The 12,783-nt window shown below is 48.9% G+C and overlaps 1 protein-coding gene across 3 annotated transcripts in view; it reads right to left on the minus strand.

Annotated features, from left to right (window-relative positions):
* LOC115767615 (smoothelin-like protein 1) overlaps positions 1–7,320 on the minus strand; it is a 12,002-nt gene extending 4,682 nt beyond the window's left edge. The window contains exons 1-3 of one of the 3 annotated variants that reach the window (XM_030711912.1): positions 7,176–7,320; positions 6,949–7,024; positions 5,096–5,368 (exon numbers count right to left, since the gene is read on the minus strand). In XM_030711912.1, the coding sequence (XP_030567772.1) occupies positions 5,096–5,368; positions 6,949–6,964 (289 nt within the window). In that variant the 5' untranslated portion in view covers positions 6,965–7,024; positions 7,176–7,320. Of the gene's footprint in view, positions 201–5,095; positions 5,369–6,948; positions 7,025–7,175 lie in introns of those variants that run through there. The other 2 variants (XM_030711914.1, XM_030711913.1) reach the window with 2 other exon arrangements.
* Between the last annotated feature and the right edge of the window lie 5,463 nt (positions 7,321–12,783).

Genomic DNA, 12,783 nt, shown 5'->3' on the forward strand with positions numbered 1-12,783 from the left:
AACGGTAAAACGGTAAACGGTAAAACGGTAAACGGTAATCAGTACAGTAACAGTTCGGCTTCGTGTGTATGTGTGTGTGTGTGTGCGAGTGTGTGTCGTTTGTTGTGTCCAGTTGCGTCTCGCTGGGCGGCTCAAACTGGAATGGCTGCTGTGTGTGTCTCGTGTGTCTCGTGTGTGTATGTGTGTGTGTGTGTGTAACAATCAAACGAGTTATCGACCTATCGAACTATCGATTTATCGCACAAGCCGGCGCCTTAGGCGCCCAGCATCAGCTGCTCGAACGCATCCTCCACATTGCTCTCGTCCAGCAAATTGAGATGCGCCATGTGCGGCATCGTGGCGCTGCGACTCAGCCCGCCGCCAACAGCACCACCCGCTGCACCACCTGCCGCTGCACCACCCGCCGCTGCACCACGCAACAGACCGAAATTGAGGGAAAGTCCCGTCGTGGACACATTACCATTTGAGCTGGAATTTAACGAACTGAGCGATTTGCGTGCCGCCGACAATTTCTCGCTGGTCTTGGTGCGATTTATTGCTGATTTTCGATTCGCAGTTGTTGCCGATGTTGCCGATGTTGCCGATGTTGCCGATGTTGTTGTTGTTGTGGTGCGCAGCTCCTCGAGCTGTGCGCCAGTGGGCGACTTTTGGCCAGAGAAATAGGCGGCGACGGTGCGCTGTTTCTCGCCCAGCTGCTCCTTGTCGATGCCCGCCTCGTACAGCTTGGGCACGGCCAGCGAATGGCCGGATTTGGTGCGTCGCAGCTCGCCGAACCGCGGCAACTGTTGCTGCTGCGGCTGTGACGTTGACTGAGATTGCAGCTGCGTCTGCTGCTGCTGGCAGATCTGATGCCAGGAATCACATTTGCTGAGGCGATTCAGCCTGGAGCCGCCATTGACCAGCTGCTGCTGGTGGTGCTCCTCGTCCAGGCTGCGGCGGCTGAGCGAGCTAAATGCGCTCACATTATTAAAGACTATGTTGCGCGGTATCTGATCCTCCGGCAAGGGCTCCGCCGCGCCGGCAGCAACTCCTGGCTGCGGCGTGGCGGGCGTCTCCACAATGAGGGGCTTCTGCTGTCCCGCAAAGCTGGTGGTGCAGCTGCTGCTGCTGATGTTGCTTATGTGCTGGCTGCTGATGCTGCTGCTGCTGATGTGCTGGCTGCTGCTGCTCAGCTGTTTGTTCAGCTGCGGACTCTGATACGCATTGGGCACATAATGATGCCGTTGCGGCGGTCCGAATTTCTTCAAGAGCGGCGTCTGATCCTTGGGTAGCGACGATTTAACTATGTCGGGCGTGTCGGCGGGCGCGGAGGATTTATACGAGGAGACATTGCCGAGACTCTTGCGTCGCAGCTCGCTGAGCTGTTGCGCCCGCTGCAACTGTTGCTGCTGTTGCAACTGTTGTTGTTGTTGCTGTTGCAGCTGTTGCTGCTGTTTTAACTGTTGCTGCTGCTGTTCCCGCTGCAACTGTTGCTGCTGTTGCAACTGTTGTTGTTGCTGCTGTTTTAACTGTTGCTGCTGCTGTTCCCGCTGCAATTGTTGCTGTTGCTGCTGCTCCCGCTGCAACTGTTGCTGTTGCTGTTGTTGCAACTGTTGCTGCTGTTTTAACTGTTGCTGCTGCTGTTGTTCCCGCTGCAACTGTTGCTGTTGCTGCTGCAATTGTTGCTGCTGCTGCTGCAATTGTTGTTGTTGCTGTTGCTGCTGTTCCAGCTGCAATTGCTGCTGTTTCTGCAGCTGTTGCTGCTGTTTCAACTGCTGCTGCTGCTGTTCCCGCTGCAACAGTTGCTGCTGCTCGCGCTGCAACTGTTGCTGGCGACTGGCGCTCAGCGCTGGCGCCTCCGTCGTATTCTGACGCAGCAGCTGGGCCAGCGGCTTGGCCTCGTAGCCGCTGGAGTCGCTGATGGTGTGGCTGCGCGTGCTCAGACGCGGGCGAGCCGGTTGCTGCTGCGGCTTGGTGCTGCGATCGACGGGCGGCGGCACGCCCACATGCATAGGATTCGCCGTCCAGCTGGTCAGCGATAGGTTGCTGCTGGCCGTGGAGTGCTCGGAGGTGCGACGCGCGCGTTCCCTCAAGCTGACACTCGACTCGTGCTCATCGGCCGAGTCCTCCAGCGGATAGGTGACCACGTACGAGGTTTGCGGCTCGCCCAGATAAGTGGGCGGTGTCGCTGGCGTCACGTACTGCGGCCGGCGCTTGGGCTCAAAGCTGCTGAGCTGCGGGAAGAGCGGCTCGACAAGCGGCGCCTGGTACATGCGTCCGTCTGGCGACAGGCAGCCCGGCTTGCTGGGCGAACTGGGCGCCGTCAAGGGCTGCCCCCGCTTGTTGCCCTGAGCCACACTTGAGCCCGGCCCGGGACCACTGCCGCCCAGCTGCTTCATGGTGTAGAGCAGGGATTTGGCGGCACGTGAGTTCCGGCCGTAGACCTCGTCGTCGCTGACATGGGCGGCACGTCTGGGTGCGACCGTGACCGCCGTCTGGCTGCGCGGCTTGCGCATGACCTTGATCTCGGCGCGGTATTCGTGCGGCATATTGTGATCCGAGTCCAGATCCAGATCGTCGTCCGTATTGTCCGTGAAAGCGGGCGCGGTCAAACAGCTGGTCGGACTGTCCAAGGGGCTGGCATAGTCGAACGTCGTCTGAGCCGGCACAAATGTGGGATTCGCACTGGTCAGCACAAGCGGCGCCGCCAGCGGGTTGGTGAGCGGCTCTAGCGTCGCCCCAACGCTGCTCAGGCAGGGCTGACTGCGATAGTTGGCCAGATTCGTGGCGCCGCGACGCACCGGCGCATAGTCCGCATATGTAAACGAGATGTTGGTCGGCGGCGGTGGCGCCGGCACCTGCTGCTGCTGCTGCTGTTGATAGAGCTCCAGTTCCGGCTGCATGGCATTGGGCAGCGAGGGACGCTTCCGGAACTCGCTAAGCGTTGCCGGCGGCGCCTTCGCGCGCAGCGAATTGTGACGCTGCACATAGACGCCCGACGGCGACGGCTGCTGCTGCTGTTGCTGCTGCTCGAGTTGGTCGCGCAGCGAGCAGGCCTCGAAGTGGTGTGCTTTGCGCTTGAAGTCGCTGTTGTCGACGCGCGGCTTGGCCAGCCAGGGCAGACCGATGGGCGAGTTGGCCGTCGTCGAGGCGGGCGAGGGTGAGGGCGTGTTGCTGTAGCCGGCAGCATGCGGCAGCAAGTGTTGCTGCTGTTGCTGTTGCTTGTTGCCAGCAACTGTTGCTGCTGTTGGCTGCCAGCTGTTGTTGCCCTTTTGGGGTATGGGCTTGTATATGCTCGGCGCTGGCGCCTGGCCCTGGTCAATGGGCCGAAAGACGGACTGCGGCGCGTGTATAAACTGATTAAGCGGCGCGCCGCCAGCAACAGTTGCTGCTGTCGCCGATTGTTGTTGCTCGCGTTCGCGCTCCCTTTGCTGCTGCATGCGCAGCTCCATTTCCTGACGTCGCTGCCGCTCCAGCTGCTCCTGCTGCTGCCGCTGGCGCTCGAGCTGCTGCTGCCGCTCCAGCTGCTGGCGCTCCAGCTGCTGCTCATAGTATTCGCGTTCGAGCCGCGCGCGCTGCTCCCGCTCGAAGCGTGCCTCCTGTTCGAGGCGCAGCTGACGCTCCAGCTCCTGGCGACGCTGTCGCTCCAGCAGCGCCGCCTGCTGCAACTGTTGTTGCTGTTGCTGCTGCTGTTCCCGCAACAACTGTTGCTGCTGCTGGTGGTGGCTGGGCGGCTGGGGCGGCTTGCCCTTAGTGGCGGTGGCCGCGGCGCCCGTCTCGAACGTGTGCTTGATATTGCCGAACTTGTGCGTCCAGTTGGAGACAGATCGGGCGCCCGCCCAGCCAAGCCCGCCCTGGTGGTTCTGCTTGTTGATGAACGCCAGGAACTTGTGATCATTTTCGGTCTTGGGCTCAAATGGCGGCACCACGTGCTGCACACGCCGCTTGACGCTCACCTGAACGGCACGCTTCAGGCCGAGATTGGGTCCCGCCTGGCTGCTGCGACTGTGCTCCTCGTCCTCCTCGTCCGAGTCGCTGTCGCAGTTGTTGTACTTGGCCTTCAGCTTGGGTATATCGATCGTATTGGCGCGCTTCATCAGTTGCTTCTTGCCGCCATTGAAGCGCGTCGTCGCCGCCGACATGGACTCCGGCTCCGGCTGCGTCTGCATCTGCGACTCCGGCGGCGCATAGCTGGCAAAGCTGACCGCATAGTCGCCGGAGAGCGGACGCCTCGTCTGCGGCGGCTTCAGCTGCGCGGCGACAAACTGATTCGGCCTGTACAGCTGTGTGCTGGGCGCGCCCACAATGGCGCTCGAGCTGGCATTGCGCTCCAGAGATCGAACCAGCAACGGCGCAGGCGCTGGCTCTGGCTCTGCAACTGACTTGACCGCATGCTGCTCCAGCATGAGCATGTCCTCCATGTAGCGACGCGCATCGGCGAGCTCCTCGCGACTGACGCCCACCGTGTGCCGATTGCTGCGCTGCCGCCGCTTGGCAAAACGCTGCCGTCCGCCCAGCTCTGCCTCGGCATTGGCCGGATCAGCTGGAGCTTCGCCTGCTGCCGCATCGCTGCCGTCCAGCTTCTCGGGCGCACTCAGTCCGCTCTGCAGGCGCGCAATTAGCGAGAGCAGCGCCTGCCGCTGCCCGCCGTCAACGGCCAGCTCCTGGCCCAGCTTCAGGCTGCACTCGAGCCGGCTGAGCGCATCGGTGACCTCGTCCAGTAGACCGCGATTCGCATCGCTGCGATGTTGCTGCTGCAGCTGCAGCGTATCGCGCAGTCCGGCGGCCAACAGCCGCAAATCCTCGCCGCTCTCCGTACCCGAATCCTCCTTCGGCGGCACGCTCAAGCGCTTCAGCTGAGGGCCAGACATGCCAGCCGCTGGCTTCTCTTTCTCCTGCTTATCCTTCTCCTGCTGCTTCTCCTGCTGCTGTTTGGTATTCGTCTTGCTGTTCGCTGTCGGGTCTTTAGTCTGTGGCTTCACTGTGCTGCTAGATTTTTGGCTACTGCTAAGGCTACTGTTGGCTTTTCTACTGCTAAGGCTATGACTACTGCTGACAGCTGCTGCTGCAGTTGCTCCTAGTGCTGGCTCTGGCTCTGGTTCTGGCGGGGACTCACCCTGCACCACACTGTCCACTTGGCTCTCGGAGACCACCTGCTTGCTAAGCTCGACTTTGGCCAGCTTTTGTTCAATGCTGCCCGTTTCCTTCTCCTTCTCCTTATCCTTCTCTTTCTCCTTCTCTTTGGGCTTGGCTGGCGCTGGCTGCTCCTCGTCGCTGCTGTCGTCGTCGTCGGTGACCTCTTCGATTATTTCCTCATATTCGCTGGCGCTGCTCTCTTCCTCTTCTTTGGCAGCGGCCTTTTCACCGCCCGCCTTTAAATTTTGTTGCTCTACGAAAACGCGCGACGCAAACAAATTTCGAGCGATTTTTTTTTTATACGAATGTGCATGAAATTTACAGTGTGTACATGAGTGTGATAGAGCGAGAGTGAGAGAGAGAAAGATATATAAAAGAGAAAGAGAGAGATATATATATATTTGTATAGATGTAGTCAAAAAGAAAAACAACAACAACAACGAACAAGAAACAAGAGGTATTGGATGGGGCTCACAATAAGCAAAGCGTTCGAAACGGGGGGCAAAACAGGACGCTGCCCTGCAAATCTATTCAGCTCGTTCGTTGTGGCAACGAGTGCTAGAGAGCAAGAGAGAGAGAGAGAGTGAGAGAGAGAGAGAATTTTTGTTGGGAGCACGTCAGGGGCCGAGCAGCAGCTGGCGCGATGGTAAGCCTGCTGGGCCCTTGGCGAGACAAGTAACGAGTGCGCAAGCAACGAGAGAACAACACAAGAAAAAAACAACGAGTGAACGCGTGAACGAGTACAAATGTTTGAACGTGTGAACATTGAGCGGGTGACGTTGACGAAGAGTGAACGCAGAACGAGCTTAAGAATAACGAACAAATGTCCAAGAGCAACGATTGAGCGAGTTATTGTTATAGAATAACGAGTGAATGTCGAGTGAATAATCGAACGAGTAAGCAGGAGTTAACTTGTGAAAGTCGCACGAAATAAAATGTAACGGGTAAGTGTTCAACGAGTACACGTTGAACGAATAATCGAACGATGAGTCTAAGAGCAAAGTCTCAGCGTTTAACGACTGAAAGTCCAACGAATTTAATTATAAAGTGGTAAATTTGTATTTACGAATTGGCGTTTGAAGATTGAACCTTCAACGAGTGAATGCTATATAATTGAACGTTCATGAAAACAGCGAGTAAATGTTGAACGAGTGAACGTTAAACGATCGACCAGTTAAAGAAATAACGAGTAAGCGTTGAATAATTGAGCGTTCACCAAGGTAAATTATAGCGAATAAACGGACGAGTGGACATTGAACGAAGGCAAGTTGAAAGAGTTAACGAATAACGAGTAAATGTTGCACGAACAACGATTGAAATAACAACGAGTGGACGAGTAACGAGAACGCGTACATAAATATAGTTGATGAAAACGTTTTAAAGTGAATATGAGAAAACATATATAATGAATTTGGTTATGTGAATGTAAATAGATGATGATGTATTTCTGACTGAACGACGAGTAATTTGCAATACCTGTCCTGGATAAATCGCTCTATTATATTACTTTAGCCTAGCTACGAGTATGCGCTGTTTGCATATCTACAAGATACAAATACAGAACACAATCATAAGCTATAGTAAGGCCAGAGATAGTCTGTGTGTATGTGAGAGAGAGAGAGAGGTAGTTAGAGTAAGAAAAGGATAGAGAGTGAGAGAGTGAGAGAGAGAGAGAGAGAGAGAGAGAGAGAGAGAGAGAGAGAGAGAGCTAAACCTTAACCCTTTAAATATCATCATCTTGGCACTTGTCGACGGCCAAACTCCTTTGTGTTAGGTGCTGGCATTTATGCCAAGGTTAGGTTCGGGCATTAATAGATCTATTGGATGACTTACCTTCGCGTTCCGCCATAAGTTCGCGTAAACGTGCACGGATCTTGCGACGCTCCTCGTACGTGGACGCCTGTTCCAGCTGAGGAGACAAGTTTTTAGTTTTATATCAAAACAAATAACTAGATGGCAACATGCACTCTTGTTGAGGTTAGGTTATGTGCAAGATAACCCCACGACAAGCTGGCAACGCCGCGCGTGTATCTGCCTTGAGGTTATGCTGACAAACATACCAATTGCCTCAGTAACTGCTCGTCCCAAATCTCCTCGATGTCACAAGTTGTCCGTGTAACTGGTGCTGAGGATGTGCTCTTCCGAGTGCTGCTGCTGTTGCTGCTGTTGATGTTGCTGCTGCCAGCTTTGCTGCTGTAGCTGCTGCTGCTGCTGCTGCTGATGCGCGTCGTTTTCACCTGAAATGCGCAAACGAAACAGAAATCAGCGAATGCCTCTTTAATTTTTTTTTTTGTTCCTTTTTTGTTTATCAACCGGAAAATTTTCGTTGCCGCCCACACGAGCGGCCAGCCCACACGAGCGGCCAGCCCACACCCCCGCCCCCCCTCCCCCGCTACAGTGCGTGGCGAAAAGCAAACGCCAGCTGTTTTTTCTAGCTCTTCTTCTTTGGCTCTTTGGCTAAATAAAGCCGATGAGCGCATTCGCCGGCAACGCTAGCCAAAAATCATGTTGAACAAAACAAAAAAAAAACAAAGGCCAAAAAGAGATAAGAGAAATACAAATACAAAAAACAAAATCATCGCAATTTGTCGTCCTTAGCCATGGCCAGACGCAGACGACGTTCGTTTCTTCCGGCTGCCTGTTTCTTTACTTTTCTTCTTCTTCTTTTTTTCTTTGTTTTTTGTCGCCGTGAGCCAATTATTCGCGCAGCGTCAACAAATATATGCTGCCAGCATACCTGGCGTATGCGTAATGCCACAGCATATTGCGCATACGCCGCATTGACGCTCAAAAACAAATAAACACGCTTGTCCAAATGCGACAAATTGTAGCCCTACAAAAAAAAAAATTGGACAAAAACCTAAAACTAAAGCGAATATGCACGACTTGGGGCTACTCTAGCTTTTCTAGCACACAATCGAAGTACCCTTTCTTGGGTTAGTCTCAAAAGTTATGTTACTTCACAAAAAGCAACTGAGTAAAGTCTCAAAAGCAGCTGACCAACAATTTAGCAAGAGCTGAGGCGAAAGTTTGCACGTCAACTGAACAAAAGCAACAATCGAGAATTTAGAATTTCTTGTTGTGCCTCTTGCAGCTTTGCTGGTGAAAACAGAAATTGTATTTTACTTATTTGCTTCAATTTGAATTTGTTATTCAAAGCACGCTGTGCCGAAGAATCTGTGCAGGAAATGCGCTTCTGCTTAAGATCGGGCCTCATAGTCCGATCTTTGTGAAATACACAATGCCTGAATGTGGCAGCCAAATCTGCGTGTATGTACACTTGGGTCGAGTAGAGGAAAGTGAACGTTCTGGATTGTAAATGTGATGCCAGCTAGATTATCAATATGTTGTCTCTGGTGGAGGGGAGTAAGGGCAGGATTCTCAATATGTTGTCTCTGGCTCTTACAAAGAAGTATCGATAGTTAATCGATTTACTAGCAACATCTGTCGTCGTGCTGCAGCCAAAAGTCGTTGTCTCTGGCTCTAACAAGCTACGAGATAGAGTAAAAGAAGATTTATCGATATGTAATCGATTAAGTAGCTACACGTCAAGTTATCGATGATGTGTTATCGAACTTCAAGTTCTTGGATTGGATCTCTAAAATTGTCGCTCAGATGCATCTGACTAGATCGAGCCAGTTATCGTAGCTGGATAAGTATATACTATATACCTCTTGGGATCTGAGATGTCTTCCGCTAAAACAAACCCAACTTGTGCCTCAAATAAAGCTTTGTGCCGCATTTAATGAGCTTTGAGTTAAATGAACTCAACCTCAACAGCTCTTTGTCATTATTTTGGGCCATTCCCAGCAGGTTATCAACAGGCTATATGCATCGGGCATCTGCAGAGCCCAACGATTAAATGCGTGCATATTGCATTTTAATGAAGTATACGCAACGTTTGCCCGCAATTGACTTGTGCCCAAAATCAGGAAAAGCGGCGAAAATTCAATGCAATAAAAATTTAAGAAAATATTCCAAAATTGTATTTCATATATTTTGTATTTCGTATGTACAGTGTCTCGCGCGTTCTGTTTTCCGACTTTTCTGAGTTTTCCTGCCCCTCCCCCCTCCCCCCCTCGCCCCCTGCCAAATGCAACCAACTGACAGCTGTGCGAGTCACACCCCGCGCCCCCTTCTCTGACCACGCCTCCGATGTGGCATTTTATTTTGGTTTTTCTCGTTTTTTTCTTTCCTCGGGCTTGCCTTAATAACAATTTGACCAAATTTGGCCAGCACAATATTTCAAAAATAACAACAAATACGAAAAAAAAAAGAAAAACAACAACAAAAACATTTTTTTTTTTTTTGAGTATTTTCGAATTCTCGAACACGTTTCGTGAGTTGGGATACACGTCGAGAGCTATTTTTGGCTTGGGGATTATGTAGGCAATACACACAGCACGTAGCGCAAGAGAGAGAGAGAGAGAGAGAGAGAGAGAGAGAGAGAGGGAGAGAGAGAGAGGGAGGAAGAGCAAATGGGAGAGAGCGAGAGAGATGGACAGATTGAGGGCGAGCGAGATGTTTCCATATTTTCGTTTGTACGCATTAACAAAAACATTTAACTCGACTAAATATTTATATATACATAAATATATATATGCATATATCTGCCTGTCTAGTATATATATATATATGTTAGCGTATGCACATAATGCGCAGAGTCTTATAGGTTTGCTGGGCCAACATGCAACATTTAGTGGACTTTTGTGTAATTTATTAACAATTTTCCAATCAGCTTTCACTATAAAGTGATTTTTCTTATTTGTTTATTTAATTGGGTTTCTAGGTGAAGATTAATTCATATTTTATCTAATTTTGGACTAACTTTATGATAAATCACGTTTATAAAAGCCTTGCCTCAAAATAAGCCTATTTTGCTTAATTCACTTTGGCAAATTCACGCTGGCAGGTGAAAAATGTGTGGAAATTTCAAATATTTGTCGCTTTATTGAGTAAATGCAGTTTAAAATTGTTCACTCTCTCTCTCCCTTTCTCTCTTTCTTTCTCTCTCTCTTTCTTTCTCTCCCTCCTATCTTGTGAAAGTAATTCAAATTCGAGTTGCGAAAATTGTTGTCAGTGTATTTCAACTTTCACACATTGCGCTCAGCGCTTTAATCTTAATTTGTATTTTTCTTTTGCTTTGCTTTGAGGAAAAATGCATTGAACAAATTCAACAAAGCCAGCGAAAACAGAAAATTGCTCTAGACGGGAGTGTACGACTAGCTGATACCCTCTAAAGCACTGTCTAGCTGCCGTTACACACACTTCAGCTTCATTCGAAATAATCATACGCAAAACTTAGAACTCGGCGCTTAAAGTCCGATCTTGAATCCGATCGAAATGTGCAGGAGGGTGTTTAGCTCGCGTGGCTTCAACTTTGGGATTGAGTTTTCATTTGGAAATACTAATTTGATAAATTTATGCATTTGTTTAACTATTTATGTTCAAGTAGAGCCTATTTACCAACTAATCAACGTCATATTATGAAAATGATCTGAGCTAAGTATTTAAGAGATATCAAAGAAATTGTCTCTCCACTATCGAGTTTCCTCTCTCCTCTAATAACTATCTCGAACGATCCATTTATACAATTATATAATATAAATCTAGATAATGGAGTCGCAGATACCCTTTTTCCGCCCGTTACAAACATTCGCACAAAATCAATATACCCGTTTTGGACATTTCCAATGGGTTCAGCCAAAGAAAATAAAAGACACACAAAACTAATTTGCTAAAACATTTTGCTTTCAATGTGGGCCAAAAAAAAAATAAGAGCAAACAACAACAACAAAAGAGGGGCAAAAACAACAACAACAGATGAATATATATAAAATAATAACAATAAAAAATATTTCTATTTAATTGAAAACAATTTTATTTGTGTTACATTTGAATTTTGATGTGCGTTTATTTTTAAAATAAAGCACAGTTTATTTTGGCCGCTGTGACGTGGCTTTGATTGTTGTTGTTGTTGTTGTTGCTGTTGTTGTTGTTGTAGTTGTTGCTGTTGTTGTTGTTGCTGCTGCTGCTGGCAATAGGCTTGCCAAGTTATTTGGCGCAATTCCGCTAAAGCGTAACAAACCCCACAAATTGCTGCTAGCCAAAAAGGGGTCGCTGCGCCGTCAGCCAGTGGCGTCCAAAGGGGCAAGGAGAGAGGGGTAGGGATTGTTTGATCGCATGCAACCAAGCATGGAAATCAAAAATGGAAATTGTCGGGCCGAAAGGCACAAAACAATTAAAAACAATTGCTGGCGGGGCGAGGTGTTGCTGCCGTTGCAGTAGATGTTGCTGCTGTGCATGTTGCTGCTGTTCAACTGACCAAAGCGAATGCAGGCAATTGCAGTTGTTGTTGTTGTTCAGCTAGCTCAACAAATTGGGCAACTATTCACATTGGCTTTGACACTGTCGCCTGCAACAACAACAGCAACAACAACAACAACAACACCAATAGCAACAACAACAGCAACAACAACAACAGCAACTATATGATTAATGCTTTTCAAAGTGTCTAGTAAACAACAAATAGCAATAGCAACAATTGAAATTGTTGTTAAATTTAGCAAAAGGTGAGCAGCGACGTGTTTTCTCTGAGGGAAGGCCAACGTGATTTACATACCCATTGCATATGTGGCAACAGGGTAGCTTGGCTAGTTGGTTAAAGGCATCAAATCGAGACTGAACTTTTTCCTACACACTTTTGTATGCCATATATAGAAAATTTCATACGGATCGGACAATAAGCACCGAAGTTCTTAGAGAAGGCAGCACGTAGCTTAGCCTGGCGCTGGGTTCAGGGTATCTGCTGGTCGGGCACTTCCGACTGACGCATACATAATAATTGCATTTCAATTTATATTTTCAGTGAAATTTATTTATATGTATATAGATAAATGGAAAATATCTGGGCATAGCCACACAAGCTTCATTGTTTTGCTGATAATACATCAAAACATACGAAGGAAATAAGGATATCTTATTCATGCCGAAGATTTAATACCCTTGTAGAGACTTGCCTTTAAGGTTTTGGGAAAAGTGAAGCTCGTAAATGCTGAGTTACATGAAAATAACCGAATATTTAGACATACAAGAACTCATTTTCCACCGATTCTTCCTATAGATATATATAATATAGTAGCGTGATCTTGATAAGATTTATCTGATATATAATTGGCATTATTGAAATAAGTAAATGTCGCGTTTGGTCAAGATATATTGTTAGACAAGAAAGTTGTCCGTACAAGAACCTACTTTTCGACCGATCGTTCCTACGGCAGCTATATGATATAGTGTTCCGATCGGGTTTGGACTCATGTACTGACTGCAACAGAAGGAGTAGGAGGATTAACATAGAAACAAACAGACGAATGGTTGGATATGGCTAGATAAAGTCGGCTGTTGATGCTGATCTAGAATATATATATATATATACGGCTTATGGGGTCGGAGATGTCTGCTTCTATGCATTAAACATAACATGACAGACCTATAATACCCTGTACAAGGGTGTACAACCAAAGTCTTGAAGCTGAATAGAAATGATATCATGGATGGACCCTGAGATGTCGTCTCTCTCTTTCTCCCTCTATCTCTCTCTTTCTCTCCCTCTCTCGAGGCGTTACACACTTTGTCATATATTGATAATACCCTCTGCAAGTGTATCAC

This window comes from Drosophila novamexicana, unplaced genomic scaffold (assembly GCF_003285875.2).
Source record: "Drosophila novamexicana strain 15010-1031.04,08,12 unplaced genomic scaffold, DnovRS2.1 tig00001415-arrow-arrow-pilon, whole genome shotgun sequence".
Classification (NCBI taxonomy): Eukaryota; Metazoa; Arthropoda; class Insecta; order Diptera; family Drosophilidae; genus Drosophila; species Drosophila novamexicana.